The sequence below is a fragment of the Equus asinus genome, chromosome 3, assembly GCF_041296235.1.
Source record: "Equus asinus isolate D_3611 breed Donkey chromosome 3, EquAss-T2T_v2, whole genome shotgun sequence".
Taxonomy (NCBI): Eukaryota; Metazoa; Chordata; class Mammalia; order Perissodactyla; family Equidae; genus Equus; species Equus asinus.
The window spans coordinates 63,970,022-63,988,327 of NC_091792.1; the positions used below are offsets into that span (position 1 = coordinate 63,970,022).

The 18,306-nt window shown below is 44.6% G+C and overlaps 1 protein-coding gene across 6 annotated transcripts in view; it reads left to right on the top strand.

Annotated features, from left to right (window-relative positions):
• Window positions 1-18,306, top strand: part of NUGGC (nuclear GTPase, germinal center associated) — a 50,299-nt gene that overhangs the window by 30,733 nt on the left and 1,260 nt on the right. For 4 of the 6 annotated variants that reach the window (XM_014843318.3, XM_070505145.1, XM_044766876.2 and 1 more), the window contains 6 exons: window positions 2,891-3,055; window positions 9,380-9,537; window positions 11,052-11,190; window positions 12,368-12,476; window positions 13,138-13,274; window positions 15,498-15,588. In XM_014843318.3, coding sequence (XP_014698804.1) covers window positions 2,891-3,055; window positions 9,380-9,537; window positions 11,052-11,190; window positions 12,368-12,476; window positions 13,138-13,274; window positions 15,498-15,588 — 799 coding nt within the window. The remainder of the gene's footprint in view (window positions 1-2,890; window positions 3,056-9,379; window positions 9,538-11,051; window positions 11,191-12,367; window positions 12,477-13,137; window positions 13,275-15,497; window positions 15,589-18,306) is intronic. The other 2 variants (XM_070505147.1, XM_070505146.1) reach the window with 1 other exon arrangement.

Consider the following 18,306-nt stretch of genomic DNA (forward strand, 5'->3'; position numbering starts at 1 on the left):
GTCTTTGTTTATTTCCACACTTGCTGTTACCCATCAGATTTGCATAACCAAGTCTGACTTCTTGTTATGCAGAACAGGGAAGGGGTGGAGAAAGTCAAGGTGCACCAGTAGGGCTCTATGAGAGTTCAAGGGGCTGGTTCTGAGAATGTGGGAAAGTGAACCTGGGATGACCCTGTGGACTGGCAAGGAGAGGCAGATAATGGGACCTGACTCAATGTGAAAAGGAAGCAATGCCAACTGTAGATGGTCTATGCAGTTTGGGTCAAATGTCCACATTTTAAAAATTCTATGGAAAACTGACATATAGAGCGAGATTCACTGTCTTTTTTTTTTATTTTATCATACTTCTTGTCTTGTTTTGGTTTAGTTCTGTGAGAAAAAAAAAACTCTCCTGAAATCTAAGATTTTCTAATTTGACTTTTGTCCTCTCAAATACTGGGGAAGGGTTTGACCTTCTAACTTCCCGAAAAAGTTTTTAAGGATGAAATTTGCCTCTCTGCCCAGCAAAAGATTGCTTTTGGAAGTGCTGATGGAAAATGAACCAGATGTGGTGCTGTGTGTGTTTGGTTTATTTTACAAACACAGGGACAAAGCGTTTTGCAATCAAACTCGGAGTGCCTGCCCCACACGCTTTCCTCTGGTGATGCGGAGGTGCAGCCTGTGGGGGGGCTCAGTCCTACCCTTGCAGCCAGACTCCAGGTGATGGAAGACGCAGAGAATGGGGCTGGTTGGCACTTCTGTGATAGCTTATTAGAGGGAGCTGCCAGAAGCTTTCCTCAAAATTCCTTGGCCTTGGATATTGGTCTCAGTCTTAGTTCTTTGATGGAAAGTTGGAAGGCAAAAGTTTTGTCAGTTCCTTTGCATTCTGAAAAAATCAGACCTAAAAATGTGTATGATTGATCATTTTTTAAGATTGTGACTCAAACCAAAAATTTAGAGTTTGGGTAGTTAGTGATTTTAAATGAACAGGGATCTAGTCATTATTTCTAAGAATCATAGGAAGTTGACTATAGCATCTCAATGTCGAATGGGTCCTGCATTTATTCATAATGGGGGCCAGACTTTCCCTTTCTTATCATTCTCTTGTTTATTCAACAAGGATTTATTGAGAGACTTTGTGAGAATCTTGCCAGTACAGTTTCTTTCGTGACTTCTTTCTTATTTCATTTTGATCACAGTGACACCACAAACTCAAAAGAATCTAGAGGGCACTCTGGAAATAAAAGATGGCTTATAGAATTCTTACTAGTGAAAACTGTGAAATCTCCAGGGTGTGCCTGAGACTGAATAGTCTCCATCGACTCTAAAACTCATCAACTGTAAGACTCCTGGAGTGTGGGAGTTTCAGGCTGGTTTCAGCATCATTCAGCCCCATTCACTTACTTCAAAGATGGTGCAATTGAGACCCAGAGAAGCTAAGACATCTGTGTAAGGTCACATGTGAATTTGGGAGCTATTTCTGTCATCAAATTTGGAATAGAATTTAACAACCTACATTATCTAGGGGCCAGCCCAGTGGCATAGCTGTTAAGTTTGCGTGCTCTGCTTCAGCAGCCCAGTGTTCGCCGGTTCAGATCCTGGGCGTGGACCTACGCACTACTGATCAAACCATGCTGTGGTGGGCATCCCACATATAAAGTAGAGGAAGATGGGCACGGATGTTAGCTCAGGGCTCGTCTTCCTAAAAAAAAACCGCCACAAAAACCCTACATTATCTTGCAGTTGCTCCATGCCACTCATTCACTCCACAAATGTTTATGGACTGCACTCTCTGTGTCACACCTTGGAAGAAAGAAACATGAATCACACAGTTTGTCCCTTCAGCAAGTTCCTAGTCCAGGGAAGGAGACGTGGAATGAGACAGCAGAGCAGGAGGAATGCTATACGTGGGGGTGTACAAAAGGCAGTAGGAATACAAGAAAGAGAGCCCAGCTCTGCTGGGGGAGTCAGGGAAAGCATCACATGGGAACTGACTTCTGAGCTTTAGTCTGGAAGGATGAGAAGATGGGAACAGCATGTGCAAAGGCACAGGGTCACAAAAGGGAATGACACATTTGGAGAATGGTGGCAAGTTCAGGGACAGCTAAGTGAGGGGACCTTTCGGGCAAACAGAGAGCTGATGGGGTGCTGGAGAAGTTGGTTGAGTCCTGGCTGTGAAGGGCCCTAAGTGCCAAGCTAAGGAGAAGGGCTTCCATCTGCTGCAGGTGGGCACTGTGTGGTTCTCACGCAGGGAACAGATGCTAGAGTTCCCAGCTTAGACTCTAGAGGTCAAGGTTGCCCTGGTGGTCACTCCCTTGTATTACTTGAATATATATTTTCCTCCCTGACTAGCCTGTAGTCTTCTTTGAAGAAGGAACCAAGTCTTTATTTTTGTGGTCCTGTAGCTTTGCTGTTCAAAGTGTGGTCCAGGGCCCAGAAGATCAGCATCACCTGGGGGCTAGAAATGTAGGATTCCAGGCCCTCATATTTGAACAAACTTTCCTGGTGATTTGTACACACATTAAAGTTTGAGAAACACTATCCTCAAAAACTGCTTTGTGCACAGTCAAAGCTGTTAAATGTTTGTAGAATCTGATGTCATTGGAAAAATCTGTTTTAGTAACAATTAAATTTTTATTTGGATGGTTACTCCCCCAAATAGCCTTATGGAGAATACACCTGAAATAAGTTGCAGGAGGCATATGTTTCTTCTGTTCTCCCATCCCACAAAGCCTAAGGAGGTCTGTGCACTGAGGGATGCCTTATTGTGTTGATAGGAAGAAGTCAAACATGGGTGATTAGCTCAAGCAAAATCTTGTGTTGGTGGATAAGCTTAAAGGAAGCAAAGTTTGAGGAGAAAGTGCCTTTAGGGAGGGAGTGGCCTCACGCTGTTTATGGCCCTTGTCCCTAGAATGAATTCTTGCACATGAGTGGCCTGCGGAGATTTGTGGAAGAGAGGATGCAGCTGCTGGAGAAGGCCATCGACCAGTGCTTTGCTCATGTAGCACAGCCTCTGCAAGAAGGGGTTAGAAATGCCAGGGCTTCCTACCGGCGGATCCTCGGGGCATTCCTGGTGGTAAGTAACCCTTTCCAGGGAAAACCCTTGATGTTTGGTGAGGTCTGCCTAATCCTCAAGCTCTTTTTTCGTGATTCCATTGCTTTTGAAGGAAAGAAAGAGCTAGAAAAGATAGGAGAGAGTGAAAATTGCCTGTAGGAAAGCACATAGAGGGAATTGTTGAACTGTGCATTGTGAGGACCCAGGAAAGGATACTTGGTTCAGTAGAAACAGTTGGAATTTAGGATCTGTGGGTCTTATTTTGAGTGGCAGCTCCACCAAACATCCACTGTATAGCCCTGGGCAAGGCCCTACACCCGTTTAAGCCTGTGGATTTTTCTTCTGTAAAATGGGGGATGCTAAATACTTGCCCTACCTATCTTACAGGGTTGATGTAAGGATCGATTGGATTACACAATAAGAAAACCTCTTGTAACCTCTCACTTGGCATGCAAATTGTTCTTTTATCTTTTAATTAGTTATATGGAGTTTCTGAGGGCTGAAAATGTGACTGTAAGGCAGTATTTATCCAAGACTAAGGGGTGAAAAAAAAGAGGCCCATTTTATTAGTTTTCTAGGGCTGCTATAACAAAATCCCACTTAAATGACAGACATTTATTTCTCACAGTTTTGGAGGCTGGAAGCCCAAGGTCAAGGTGCTGCAGGGTTGGTTTCTCCTGAGGCCTCCCTCCTTGGCTTGCAGATGGCTGCCCTCTCACTGTGTCCTCACGTGGCCTTTCCTCTGTGTGTGCATCCCTGGTGTCTCTTCCCCTTCTCATAGGGACACCAGTCATATTGGATTAGGGCCCCACCCTCATGACCTCATTTAACCTCATTTACCTCCTTAGAGGCCTTATCTTCAAATACAGTCACGTTGGGGGTCAGAGCTTCAACCCATGAATTTGGAGAGACACAGTTCAGTCCATAAGACCTGTTGAGAGTAAGGGGTGATGGACAACACTGCTCATGTGGCAAGGACGACACGGAAGTCTCTAGCACTGGGAGTAGTGCATAGCCTATGTTGTGTTTGTTTTTAGTAGAAGTTGGAAATTTGGAACGTTAGCAGTGAAAAGGTGGTGTGTAATGGAGCTCTGTGTTTCTGTGGGCCTTTTCATACACACAGATCATACCAGCTTTCTAGCATGTGGCCTCTTCTGGATGTTCTTGTCTGTGTGTTTTTTTGTAAGAGCTTGTTTAGATATCTAGATTAGTAGATATGTGTGGCAACTGGGATGAAAGGGAGTAGGAGCTACCTCTAATATGGAAAAAGAATGATGCTAAAAGAACTAAAGCTGAAAGAGTAAAGAAGTGGAATGATTCCGGGGTCACTGGAGAGGACTGTTAGAGTTTGGGCACAGGAGAATGAGAGCTAGTGCACCTTCCGCACAGCTGGTGGGTAGCTGAGTATCCACGAATGTGGTATGTTTGCATTCATGCATGCGTGCATTCATTCATTCAGCAAAAGTGAAGGAAATGCTTACTCTGGTACCAGGCACTGTGCATTACCTAATTGAATCCTCACAACAATTCGGTGTAGTAAACATCCTTATTGTTATTTTAATTTTACAGCCTTACAGAGGCTGAATAACGTGTCCATGGCCACGCATGGGATCCATATCCACCGCAGCCCTGTCCAGCTTCAGAGCCCAGATGTCCAACCCCTACACTTGCCTGTTCCATCTCCCAAACTGTGCTCTGCAAACTATTGTAGGTACCTGTAATTGCCAACTAGTTACACAGTTTAACATTTGTAAATCCTCATAAAAGTAGGGTAGTTGGGTACCTTCACTCCTTTTTTTCAAGGGCTATTGACTACAGGCATGGGTGCTAGGAATAGCATATCCCACTGATGAAGGGCATGGGCTCTGGTTTCAGTCTCACTTTCCCCATCTATCAGCTGTGTGACCGTGGAGAAGTTACTTACCTCCTTTGTGCCTCAGTTCCCTCATCTGTAAAATGAGGACAATTGTACTTATGTCATAGCGTTGTTGTAAAGATTAGTTGAAATAACGCATGTAAGATACAGCCCCGAACTTAATCAAGGCACTTAGCATATAGAAAGTGTAAGAAAGGTCAACTGTTGTTATTATTAGGTTTGGGGGATAGAAAGAAAACCCAAATACAGTCCCCGCTCAGAGGAGATGAGATAACATGGAGTAATAAAAGGTGTCATGTGGTGAGGACCACACGAGAGCCAAAAAATTCTCCAAATGTTCAGAGGAGGGCGAGCATTCTGGTGGGGGCTGTGACAGATTGGAATCTTTTGGCTGCAAATCACAGAATCCCTAATTCAAGGCAGCCTGAAGCATGAGGAAATGTATTGGCCCACATGACTGAGATCCAGAGGAAGTGTGGGCCCTGGGGGAGGGGGTAGACTTAATGCAGTGGCTCTGGCCCTCTGTCTCTGCAGTTTCCCTCCCGCCCCTCCACCCCCCCCCCCCAGGTATGGGCTTCGTTCTCAAGCTGCTTCCCTCGTGATAACAAAATAGCTGTAGCTGTCCTTAGTCTCACATCTCTACAGCACAAGCTCTAGAGTAGGGTTTGTCAACTTCAGCATTATTGACATTTGGGGACAGATAATTGTTGTAAGATGCTGTCCTGTGAATTGTAGGATATTTAGCATCCTAGGTCTCTACTCACTAGATGCCAGTAGCACCCTCTACTTTTCAGTAGTGACAAAATAGCTCCAGGTTGAGAACCACTGGCCTAGAGGAAGAGAAGGATAGTCATTTCTGGAAGCTCTCTCAGAAGAGTGAAGAAACTTCCCCCTAGAAACCCCAGCAAACCTTCCTTGGTATTTCTTTGGCTCTAAATGAGTCAATGCCTATTTCTAAACCGATCTCTGAAACAAGAGAATGCCCTGTGCCAAATAGTTTAGGCCTAACAGGACTAAGTAAGGGACAGCTGGTAATTGCCAGGAGAAGTGGGGAATGGATGTTGAGAAAGAAATTATGGAGCTTATTAGAGGACAACCAAATAACTCTTCTACAGAGGGTGATGTTTGAGTCAGGCCCTAAAAGATCAGCAGTATTTCCATATGCAGAGGCATGGAGTGGGAGGGGAGGCATTCCAGGTGAGGAAGGACAAACACGTTTGGAAGCCAGTAGGTGGGTTAGTCTGTACAGATAGCAACGTTCTGGAGTACTAAGCTGGAGACAGTCAGGTTACTGGAGACTTTAGACCAGGTCAAAGGGTTTGAACTTGGTGAAGTTTCAAGCAGGAGAATGGCTTCATCAGAGCTATGCTGTGGGAAGCTTAATGTGCTCCTAGAGTGGGAAGAGATGGAGGCAGAGTGATCGATTGAGTCTCTTAGATTAGGTGAAACACAGTAAGGGTCTGAACTAGAGTCATAGCAGAGGGAATGGAAAGGAAATGATGGCTTGGAGAGCAAATTTGAAGGAAGTCTCAATCATCCTTGTCAATAGTGCTGATATAGTGGATGTGGGAGAGCAAGGAGGTAAAGACTTCTGGGAAGATTTGCACCTAAGAAAAAGGAGATCTCATAAATTGAAAAAAGAAATAAGGAGGGAGGGCAATATGTTCAGTATTGGAAAGTATGTGTTTTGTATTTAATTCAGGTGGAATATCTAACAGCGTGATGGAAATGTGGGGCTCAAGCCCTAGAGAGGTGGGGCGCTGGAGGTCTAGATTTGATAGTCACCATCAAGAACTTGATAGTTAGATCTCTGGGAGTGAATAGTATTGAGAAGGAGTAGAGAGGAGGATAATAATATGACATAACCTGAAACAAAGGCCACATTTAGGGAGAAGAAAAATAAAGAGGAGCCAGGAGAGGGAGCAGAGAAGGAGTAGTCTGAGAGGTAGGAGGGGAAGGAAATAGTGTAATGCTTATTTTCTTGTACTTATTTTTAGTGTAATGCTTAATTTCTCATTTTCCAGTAAACAAACCAAGGCAGGAAAGTTTGTTAAGAAGGAGATTATCAGATAATCTGAGAGGTTAAGGATAAGTGGGGTAAGGAAGGGGCTATTGGATTTGGCCATTGAGAGTATTCATTGGTGACTGTGGTAGGCAGCCCCAAGACAGCCCCAGTGAGCCCCACCTCGTGGGATTCATGCCCTTGTGGAGTCTTGTCCGTCACAGAATCAGGGCTGGTCTCTGTGGCCAGTGGAGTGCTGCAGAGGGGATGGTGCATGACTTCTGAGATTAGGTCTCAAGGGCCACTGAGTCTTCCACGTGGGTCTCTCAGATCACTCACTCAGGAGGAAGCCCGCCTCCACATGCTGAAGTCAAGCAGCTATGTGGAAAGGCCACATGGAGAGGAGCTAAGCCCCTCACCAATAGCCAGTACCACCTTGCCAGCCCTGTAGTGAGCTCCTTGGAAGCAGATCCTCCAGCCCTATTCAGGTGACCATAACACCACCAACACCTCAGGGAACCTCACAGAGAAGCCCTGAGCCAGAACTGGCTAGCTGCTAGGGAAGGTCAACTTATGCATGCAGTTTTGACCCCTACTTGGCCATGTAAGAATGGGCCTTGGGCCTGGAACGCTTCCTTGCCAGGAGATGAAAGCCCTCACAGCCTGTGCTGGGCTTATTGTCTCTTGTGGGGGTCTCTTTCCCTGTTTTATGCTGAGTGTCTACTTTGTTCTACTTAGTGCAGGCGTCAAAGGCCTCAGGCAAGCTCCAAGATTTCTGTATTTCAGATCCGTAGGGGAGGGCCTGGGTCCTTCTTACTGCAGCACAACATGGGATGTGTGCAGCTACATCACCTGTGTCAGCTGTGGAGTGGGTCCACTGGCCACAGGGGACCCATGCATGGCAAGAGGCTGGATCTTGTGCACACTTTTTCATCTTGCTATAAGTAAACACTGTGCCACTTGAGCCTGATGCACACGTTGTCTGTTCTCAGCAACCTTGTATCGTGCACTGGTCTCTTCCCTGGGGAGCACTTATCTGCATTTTAACCTTGGCCACATAGCCTGGTCATCCAGTGGACAATGAAACACCAACAAGTCATACTCGAGTTCCCGACCCACAGAATCTGTGAGAGATAAATGTTTATTGTTGTTTTAAGCCACTAAATTTGGAGTAATTTGTGTTATAGCAATAGATAACTAAGTGACCCTAAAGAGAACCGTTTCTATATGATGGTAGAAGATCCCAGATCACAAAAAGTGAGTAAGTGGGCGCTGAGATGTGAAGGCGTGAGGTGGAGACCACTCCTGTGAGACCATTTGCTTATGAAAGGAAGGAGCAATATCAGCTACCTTGAGGCCTTCACTAGGACTTCATCCCGTGAATTGTCCCCTCTCTCAGCTCTTTAATGGCTTCCTTCTCTGTGACTGCAACCATACCCAAAGTGTTCTTATTAGATGAGCAACTTTCCTTTGTGATCAGAAATTTGGGCAAATGTTTATATACTAACATCATATCATTATGCAACAGTGAAATAACCTAAATGTCTAATAATAAGAACATGGTAAAATGAATTATTATACATCCATATGATATTATATTATGTGGTTATTGAAATAATTTTTTGAAAGTATTTGCAATGAATTGAGGAAATGCTCATTATTATAATATTAAGTGAAAAGAGAAGAATATTAAAATATATATATATATGGTATGATGCCAATTGTATCATGCTACACAGGCATTCACTTGAAACATATTGCCTTAAAACATGTATCATTGATTAATAATCACGAAGACTTCTACTGAAATTTTGTTCAGTGCAAATGTATTTTTATTCTCTTTATTAAGGATCAGTATCTGGCTAAAATTTATCAATGTCTCTTGTAGCTCTAGTTTCATAATTTTTTCCTTTGATTTATTAATTTATTTCTCTGGCAAAAAATACTACAAAGATATACAAATCAATTATGTTTCATTAGATACTTAACAAAAAGTGTAAAAATTTGGACTAACTTGGAAAATCTGAAACATATACTCACAGTAGGGTCATAGCACATTTTCACTTAATAATTGCTTATTTAACAAATATTTGTCAAGCACTACTTGTGCTGCTGCCTGGAGGTGAGGACATGAAGATGAATAAGACATTGTGCCTGATCTCTACAAGCTGATGGTCTAGTATAGCAGCCTGCTGAGAAAACAGACAAATACAAAATGGCATGAGAAGAGCTATGATCTGAGCGAGCACAGTGTGCTTTGGAAGCCCAGGGCAGGGGAGCCCTGCCGACTTGAGTCGTGACTGCTCTCCTCTCTGTCCAGTTTAATAATACGTTGAAAGATCAAGTTGTTTCTACTCTCCCCTGTGATTCTCAGTAATAACCTTTGGCCAAAGGCAATGCATTTCTGATCCTGTGACCTTCTAGTTAATGCCTACTAAGTCTACTAACTTATTGTTTAATTATCTAGAGGAGTAGAGGAAACCAGGGTTTTCACCAGACTCTGAAAGCTGTTTGCTTGAAAAATGGCATCTATGCCTCCAGGACTCTCACAAGAATAGATCTGAATGAAGCCATCACTCAGCCCATCTATGACCAGATCGATCCTGTTTTTGGAGGCATTTTTAGGTAAAGGATCTTTCATTTTGCTTCTTTGTGAAGAAACATCTAAAGAACGTTGGGCCAGAGTCTCATCTTTAAGAATTTGTGCTTTGGATCTGGAAGTGTAAAGAGTAGCTTGCAACTTGAGGAGGAAAGCTTAGTCTTTGGCAAAACACGAAAGCCTTCTTGGTTTGGTTTACTTAAAAGTTTCCCATGGTGACCTGGAGTACAGATGGAGATGTTGCTTTCAAACTAATATTATGATTCCTATTATTTGTCAAATATCTCATACATGCAGTAGGGGATAAATTTTCTTATGGATCTGAGCCCAGGACGGGGTATTTTGGTTGGAAAGTGTGGAGTTAAGTAAACACATAGCCTTCATAAATTTTCCTGAATGCAAAAAGGGAAAGTGGCTCGCTGATGACTGTTTGTTTTTGACATGCTGCATGTTCACACACTTACCAGCTGTGTGACCTTCATGGTGCCCCCTCCTTCCTTGACCTCCAGTTCTTTTCTCCATCAACAGAAACAGACTCTCCTAATCCCACTGCAGCAGCCTGTCTCGTCTCCCTCCTTCGCCTCTGGCATTTCACCTTGTCCACGGCAGCTGCTGCATGAACCATTCTACCTTTGCTTGATTCTTACTCAGGGCCTCCCTTTCCCGCCCCCGACTTCCTTTGAACTCATTTAGGATTATGCCATCCCACCTACACCCACCCCACCCTTGTTGCAGTCTGTAGGGTGAACTCCACATTCCTTAGAATGGTGTTCAAAACCTTCCACCTGTCTCCAGCTGGCCTTTCCCATCTCTGCCCGCACTGCTGCCCGGTGTCAGCCCTCTGCTTTAGCCAGCCCGGAGGGTCGCAAAGAGCAGTTGAGATGTACCAGGAGCTGTGCTAAGCTCTTTGCATGCATTATCTTATTGAGTCCTCCCAGAACCCTCTGAAGTGGCTTCTGTCTTTTTACAAGTGAACAAACTGAGAGTCAGAGGAATCGTACAGCTTCCCCAGTGTGACCCAGCTCATAAGCAGAGAGCTGGGATTTCAAGCCTATGCCCCCGCCTCAATAACCTGTGGCTTCTTACTCCTGGGATGTTCTCACTATGTTGTCCCCATGGGAAATAACTCCTTCTTTTTTCCCTTCCCTAAATCTTACCCGTCTTTAAGGTCTACACCTTAACAGTCCTCAAGTCCCACCCTTTCAAATGGAAACACCTTGGCAGTGGAAAGACTGAGTTCTGAGGTTACCAGATCAGTGTCCAAGGCCTGGCTCTGCCACTTACTAGCTGTGTGGCCTTGAACACATCAGCAGCTTCTCTGAACCTCAGTTTTCTTATCTGTAAAATGGGCCTCATTGCATTGATATCATAGCTTTTTATGTCAAGGGCCTGGCACAGCACAGAGCCTGGCACATTTTAGGAACTTGGTAACTGTTAGATCTCATAAAAATTAATAAAAGGATACTGCTAGTTTCCTCTTTGTTTTAGCCCCATGGTGGTCACATTGTCTCTTAACATTTTACGTTGCTTTCTTCTGTAGAGCTGGAAAGCCCACTGGTTCAGCTTTGATGCCTCACATAGATGCTTTCAAGCACTCTCTGCAGGAGAAAATGACAGAAATTGGGATAAGAAATGGCTGGAAATATGATAGCTGCAAAAGAAGTTTCCTGATCCAGGAGGTAAGACCCTTATAAGGTGAAGAGGGTGGTGAGGTCGGGTAGTGACTTTTTCCCCACAGGATTTTGGAGGTTACCTGTCTCTCCCTGCTTGTTCCCCTGGAGTGTCCAGGGTCTGGGCATGTCTCATAGCAGGCACTGTGAGATACAAAACAGAGTGGGATGGGGGAGAGAGAAGCTGTCCTGAGAAGGCGGGGAGGGGTAGGACACTGGACAAGCTTTGTTCCACTGCCAAGCAACCGATGGTAAATGCTGAGATTGTAGAGGAGACTCAGTTTCTTGGAAGAATCTGCAAGGGATCCTTAGATCTGTAAGAATTTGAATCCACTTATCACATTTTCACTAACCTCTCTATCATTTTTGCCACTATGAAGTATTATCCAAAGCAGTGAAGCTTAAAGAAGTGTCATTTTTTTGTAGATCACTTTTAGTTTTGAGTATTCAAGACTCTTGTTTGTGACCCATTTTCTTCTAGGCTGTATTAGTCCATTCAGGCTGCTACAACAAAATACCATAAACTGGGTGCCTTATAAGCAACAGAAATTTATTTCTCACACTTCTGGAGACTGGAAGTACAAGATCAAAGCACAGGCAGATTTGGTGTCTAGTGAGGGCCCACTTCCTGGTTTCATAGACGGCCGTCTTTTCACTGTAACCTCACATGGTGGAAGGGGCAAAGGGCTCTCTAGGGTCTCTTCTATATGGGGAGTAATCTCAGTCTTGAGAGCTCCCTTCTCATGGCCTCATCACCTCCCACCTCCTAATGCTGTCACATTGTGGGGTTAGGATTTCAACATGTGAATACAGGGGGACACAAATATTTGGTCCATAGCACAGGCCCAGCCCAAATTCCATGGCAACACTAGAGAAATATCCTGTGCCTCCCCGCCCTCCCTGACAGAGGGCCTGTTCCAGCACCTTGCCCGTGCCTGATTCTACTCCTCAGATATTTACCGAGTTGTTTGTAGGTGCCAAGCCCTGTGGGAAGCACTTTGGGATATAAAGTTGCTTAAGACAAAGTTCCTGCCTATGAGAAGCTCACAGCCTAATTGTGGAAACAACATATAAACAGCAAACCATAATATAAGGCAGAGGGAAATAGTGGCCACACACAGGGACACCTGACCTGCTTCTGTGAAGGAATTGTCACAAACGGCCTTTTGTTAACATGGATTCTCAGATAAGTGCCATCCTGGGAGACATGGAGGAACACATCCTCAGAAAGAAGAGGAGGATCTATGAGTCTCTCACCACCTCTGTTCAGAGCGACCTGAAGCCCTGTTACGAAGGTGGGGCAACATTTCCGCTTTCTCTGGGATCTCTCTGTCAGCTCCTCCAGCATCCTTTTCCGCTGCTCCCCCATCAAAGTATTTGTCCTTCTGCACCCTAAGTCCCCGGAACACTCTTACTCTACAAATTGAAAAACAAATACTCGGAAAGGTGTGGGGAGAAGTAATTCATGAACCATTTTCATATGTGTGTTTCCAGTTCTTTCTGTCCACTCTTTATCTAGACACTTTGCTTCTCTCCATGCTACATCTCAGCTAACTAAACTATAAAATCCATTATACAATTCTCATTCTTATTTTCTTTAAGTATTTGTAAACTCACTTTCTAGCTTCTTCTTGTTTTGGCGGTCCCATTGTTTTTTCTAGGGTAGGGGGAGTGGAATTTTGTAAGCTTCTGATTAATTCACTCATTAGATTTTCTGAGTGATAGTAATTAAATATTGAGAGTGTTAATTTTTTTGTATCATGTTATTATAAACGATTTCCACTGTATGGAAAATGGTGCTACATATATAAATATATGTAAGTGTGTGTGTATGTATATATATGCGTGTATATATATATATATATATATAGTTCCTTTGCTGGTCCTTCTTTTGAATACTAAAGACTTCCAAGCAAGTCCTTGCTGTGGTGTGACTGTGGCTATCATTTTTGCCAGAGGCAGCTCAGATCACTGGCAAAAAAGCTTGTGAGAGAATGAAAGATGTCATCAGAAGAGGGGTCGACCAGCAGGTGGCCGAGGGCATGTTTGAAAGGGCTCAAGAAAGGATGCAACACCAATTTCAGCAACTGAAGGTATTCTACATCCAGAGTCTGAATTCCAGTCCAGAAGAGCCTCCTGGGGGAGGAGGGGAAGCGGGTACAGAAGACGGAAGAACTAGTAGTCATTTGGGCCCAAATAGAGCCAGATGCCTTCTGCAAAGTGGGCCCAACCAATGCCCACGATACTGGGAGAGGAGGCAGCTGGCGCTTAGCATTCTTCCTTCACTGCCACCGTGAATGTGGGTGTCGGGCTCCCCACTAGGGCTGTGACTTCAAAAATGCAGCCACTCCAGCTCTCTCTGGTATCTTTCCTCTTTAATAAGTCATCAATAGAACAGTAACTGTAATATCTAGGTGCGATCCTAAGCTCCTTACATACGTAAGCTCATTTATTTCCCAGCAAGTCTGTGAGATAGGTACTATTATTGTTCTCATTTTCTAGATAAAAAACTGAAGCAAGAGAGAGACGTATCAAGAGGCCCCACAGCTAGTAAGTTGCAGAGCTAGGATTTGGGACAGGTCATGTGGCTCCAGCATTTCCAATGACAGCATTATCTCAGAACAGGTTTCTTAATGAGGGAAATGTCTAGTCTACATAAAATGTCAATAAACTGCTATAGGTCAGTCAGTTATGGTACCTCGCATAGATTTAGGTTTGATGCTATCTACAGTCATGCACTGCAAAACGACATTTCAGTCAGTGACAGACTGCATATATGATAGTGGTCCCATAAGATTAGTACCATATAACCTGGGTGTGTAGTAGGCTATACCATCTAGATTCATGTAAGTACTGCACTCTATGATGTTTGCTCAATGATGAAATCGCCTAACGACTCATTTCTCAGAACGTATCGCTGTCATTAAGTGATGCATGACTGTATTTTGGAAGACAGTTACTAATAGTTTCCTTGGACTTGAGTGCTTCTGTCAAGTACACTTGGACCATCTTGTCTCAGCTTGGGTCTCTTGGCTTGCCACCCGCCCTCTCCAAGTAATATAAAGTCTTTGTTTTAATCCAAACCACGGTTGGTGCCTCCTTGGCCATGTAAGTTTCCAAATTCTTCTCCCTCAATCCAGACTTAGCTGATCCTTTCCTGACCTCCTGAGGAAGCTGGCTATTTGCTATTCCAGTCCACGTCTGAACCAGCCTGCTTCCTGAAGCATCTCCATCCTGCTTCCACTCAATCTCCCCTCCTCCCACCACAGCACTTTTGGAAAATGCCTTTCTCCACAATATGAAGGATGTAATTTCTCTTGGAATGGCTAAGATGTATCTCATTTACCAGTAGCAGTTTAGTTTCTGTCATTTAACATGCTATCGCAGTCTACAAAAACATGCAGAAAATTGGCCAAACTCTACAGCAGCCAATCCCCATTGAGTATATAAAAATTGGCCCTTAAGGTACCTCAGAAAAGAGTTTCACTAAAAAATGATTAGTACATTGAGCATATACAAATATCTTAAATGACAGAAATGTTGGAAGTTGAAACTGGGCAAGACCTCAGAATGTTCCTATTCCCTGATCTTGCAGACAAGAAAGCTGAGGCCCAGAGGGCCTAAGGTAGCAGTTCAAGGCTCACAGGTAGAGCTGAGACTAGAGCTCAGGGTTCTTGGTCTGGTGTGTTGAAGAAAAAAGCATAAGACTAGGAGTCAGGAGATCCAGGTTCCGGATCTGACCAGGCTCTGTCAGGCTAGAGGGAAGAGTCAGGTATTTTCAAAGGGAGGCAAGAGATGGTTAGAAGAGGGAAGGTGGTTGATAGAAGGACTAAGAGTAGCTAGAAGACTTTTCTCAGGCAGTTGGGAAGAAGAATCAGGTATGTCAAGTATGACATGTTGCACAAAGCAGGTACTCAGTAAACATTCATCCAGTGACTAATGTGTGACAGCATGGTGGGGTAGTGACAGGCTTGTCCTCTTCTTCTATTTCTGCTGTTGCTCTTCTCTGCCCCATGCCTCCATGCATCCTCATTAGCTCCTGATTCAGTCAGTTAGCACCAGAAGCACAATCCCCCATGAGTCTTGATGGGCAGGAAAGGAGATACTGAGGCAGGTGGACCCCACAAGAATGTTGCCCTGATGACCACTGCGGACTTTGATGTGCTCTCCAGTGGCCCCTCTTGGACCTGGCTTTGATTTTGGCAGCACCAGGCTGTACACTGGCTGGTTGGGGAGTTGTGTAGGGTCCCTTTCATAAGACTCCCTTTCCCTTGGGCTGTGCCACCCTAACACAATGACCATCCTTTGTTGTATAGAATGGAATCACGGAGAAGGTGAAGGGCAGTATCACCACCATGCTGACCCTTGCTTCATCCCAAGGGGATGGTCTCTACAAGGAGCTTGCAGGTAAATACTTAAAGCCTTTGCATAAAGGGTGATCTTGCAGACACCCCTAGCTGTGGTTGCTTTTTACTGGGTTTAAAGAAATTAAGTTAGGAAGAATTTTCTGGGCAAGGACTGGAGATGACGATGACGATTCTGACTTTCCCACCCTTTGCTGAGCACCCAGCAGAGACCAAGCATCGTACTCAGGCTGTGTGCACAGCATCTCATCGAATTCTCACACTGACCGTCAGAGGTACATGTTACTGCTCCACTTTGCGGATGCAGAAACAGACACTCAGATAATGTGCCAAAGGATCCATAGCTGGAAAGTGGCGAGTTCAAATCCATAACTCTGCCCTGCTGTCTCCATAAACCCATTCTTTTAAGTTGATAGCTTTTAATGAAAAGCCTCATTTTCTGGGGGCCTTCCCTGTGGCCGAGAGCTTAAGTTCACATGCTCTGCTTCGGTGGCCCAGGGTTTCACCGGTTCGGATCCTGGGCGTGGACATGCCACTACTCATTAGGCCATGCTGAGGTGGCGTCCCACATGCCACAACTAGAAGGACGCACAACTAGAATCTACAACTATGCACTGGGGGAACTTGGGGAGGAAAAAAAAGAAGATTGGCAACAGTTGTTAGCTAAGGTGCCAGTCTTTAAAAAAAAAGCCTCATTTTCTGGTGGTGGTGGAGAAAGTTTCTCTTCATCCACCAGGAACCTGGGGGTACAATACCAGCTGTGTGTGCCCTGTCCCTTTCATGCCGTGGGCTCCACCAGGCTCCCTGGTATTAACTGGAGAGTGTAAATTGGTGCAAAAAGCAATTAAGCAATTTCTAACAAAATTAAAAATGCGCATGTCTTTTGGTCCAGCAATCCTACTTCTAGGAATTTATCCTATGATATCCTCATACGTGAGCAGAATGGCCTGTGGACAAAGTTATTCAGGGCAGCACTGTTTATGATGTCAAACATTGGAACAACTCAAATATCTATCAGTAGGGCACCAGTTAACTTAGCTACACAGCTAGTGGAGGACCATGCAATTGTTAAAAAGAATGAAGTGACTTTATATATAGTAGTGATTGAAAGTAGCGGTCCAAAACATATTGTAAAGTGGGAAAAAGTAAAGTGAAAAAAATGTGTGAAACGTATTGCCATTTGTGAGAGAAAAAAAGGAAATACATATGTATATGCATAAAAATCTCCATGGGATACACAGAACCTGGTCATGCTGGTTGCCTCCAAGGAGGGGAACTGGGAGACTGGAGCACAGAGAATGCATGAGACTTGCTTTGCACTCTGTATATTTTGTGCCTTTAAATTTTAAACCATGTGCACAGTTTCCTGATGGAAAAAAAAAAATAGATCTGATGCCATTTATGTGTGTCATTATGTCAGGGTGAAAGTGGTCAGAGCTATTTCCAAAGTAAAAGCCACAACTGCGGCTTCTAAACGTCTCTCCTGCACTTCTCTGTCTCACTGGAAATCGTCAGCATCCCCATCTCTGGCTGGTTAGCTGGACGGCTAACCTGTTCCTGATGGTCCCTTGGGAAGGAGATGCAGCACCCTCACACTATAATTTATTGCCTTCTCTCATGACCTTCTGTCTAGGTTTTCACAGGAACCTGTTTTAAGATTATAGTTATCCAATTGTGTCTTCTTTGAAGAGCTCCTACTCACCAAAGGTCTTTCAGCTGTCCAGGTCTCACATATAGAAAATGTTCCTCTGAGTTTGATGTAAATTGCTTCTGCCATAATTTAAGACCATTCCCTTTTCTTCACCATCAAGAGCAAATATATACCATGTGGGGAGAATTGTGCCAGGTGCCAAAGAGATCTAACACAGTCCCTGCTCTGAGTCTTACCTGGTTGGTAAACACGGTGTGTAAGAATGTGAATCACAATGGTGGACAGTATGCATTCACTCTCCAAGTAATTATAATCACCTCCTAGTGCTGGGCCGTGTTGTAGGTGTTGAGGATACAGCAGTGACCAATGCGGGAAAAAATCTCTGCCTTCATGGAGCTCACAGCCCAGCGGGCAGAAAGCAGGCAGGAAGCAGAAGAATAACTAGAATATGTGGCATGCTGAAGGGTGGTAAATGCTCTGGAGGAAAAGAAAGCAGAGGAAGGGGAGAGGGAGGGCTGAGAGCAGGGGACAGGGTGGTCAGAGAAAGTCTCACTGGGAATGTGACATTTAAACAAAGACCTGAGGGAGGGGGCGCACTCGGGCACCAGATTGTTGTTCTAGCAATTCAGAAGACAGTGTTATTCAGGGCTGGGGCAGTGGGGAAGCTTCATGGAAGCCGGGTCCTGGAATGGAGCCTGGAAGCACAGGCAGGGTTTAAGAGGCGGCAAGGAGAAGGGCGACCTTCCAGACTCAGGAGCAAGACAAATAGACTCAGGGTTCTAACTCCCTTCTTGGTCATGAGCCCCACCGCTGGCCTGGCTCAGGGCAGGTGAGTCTGAGTCACGATGTGGGTGTGTGGAGCCAAGGGGATTGGAGAGGCACTCAGGAGCAACACCAGGGCCAACCCCAAGGTCAGTCTGAAGTGTCCCTTTAAGGAGGACTGTATCTGTCAGGGTTCTCCAGAGAAACAGAACAAACAGAGTATGCGTGTGTATATATAGAAAGCAGTTTATTTTAGGGAATTGGCTCATGTGGCTGTGGAATCTTGGTGAGTCCAAAATGTGATGGGGAGGCCAGCAGGCTGGAGACTCAGGAAAGAGTTGCAGTTCA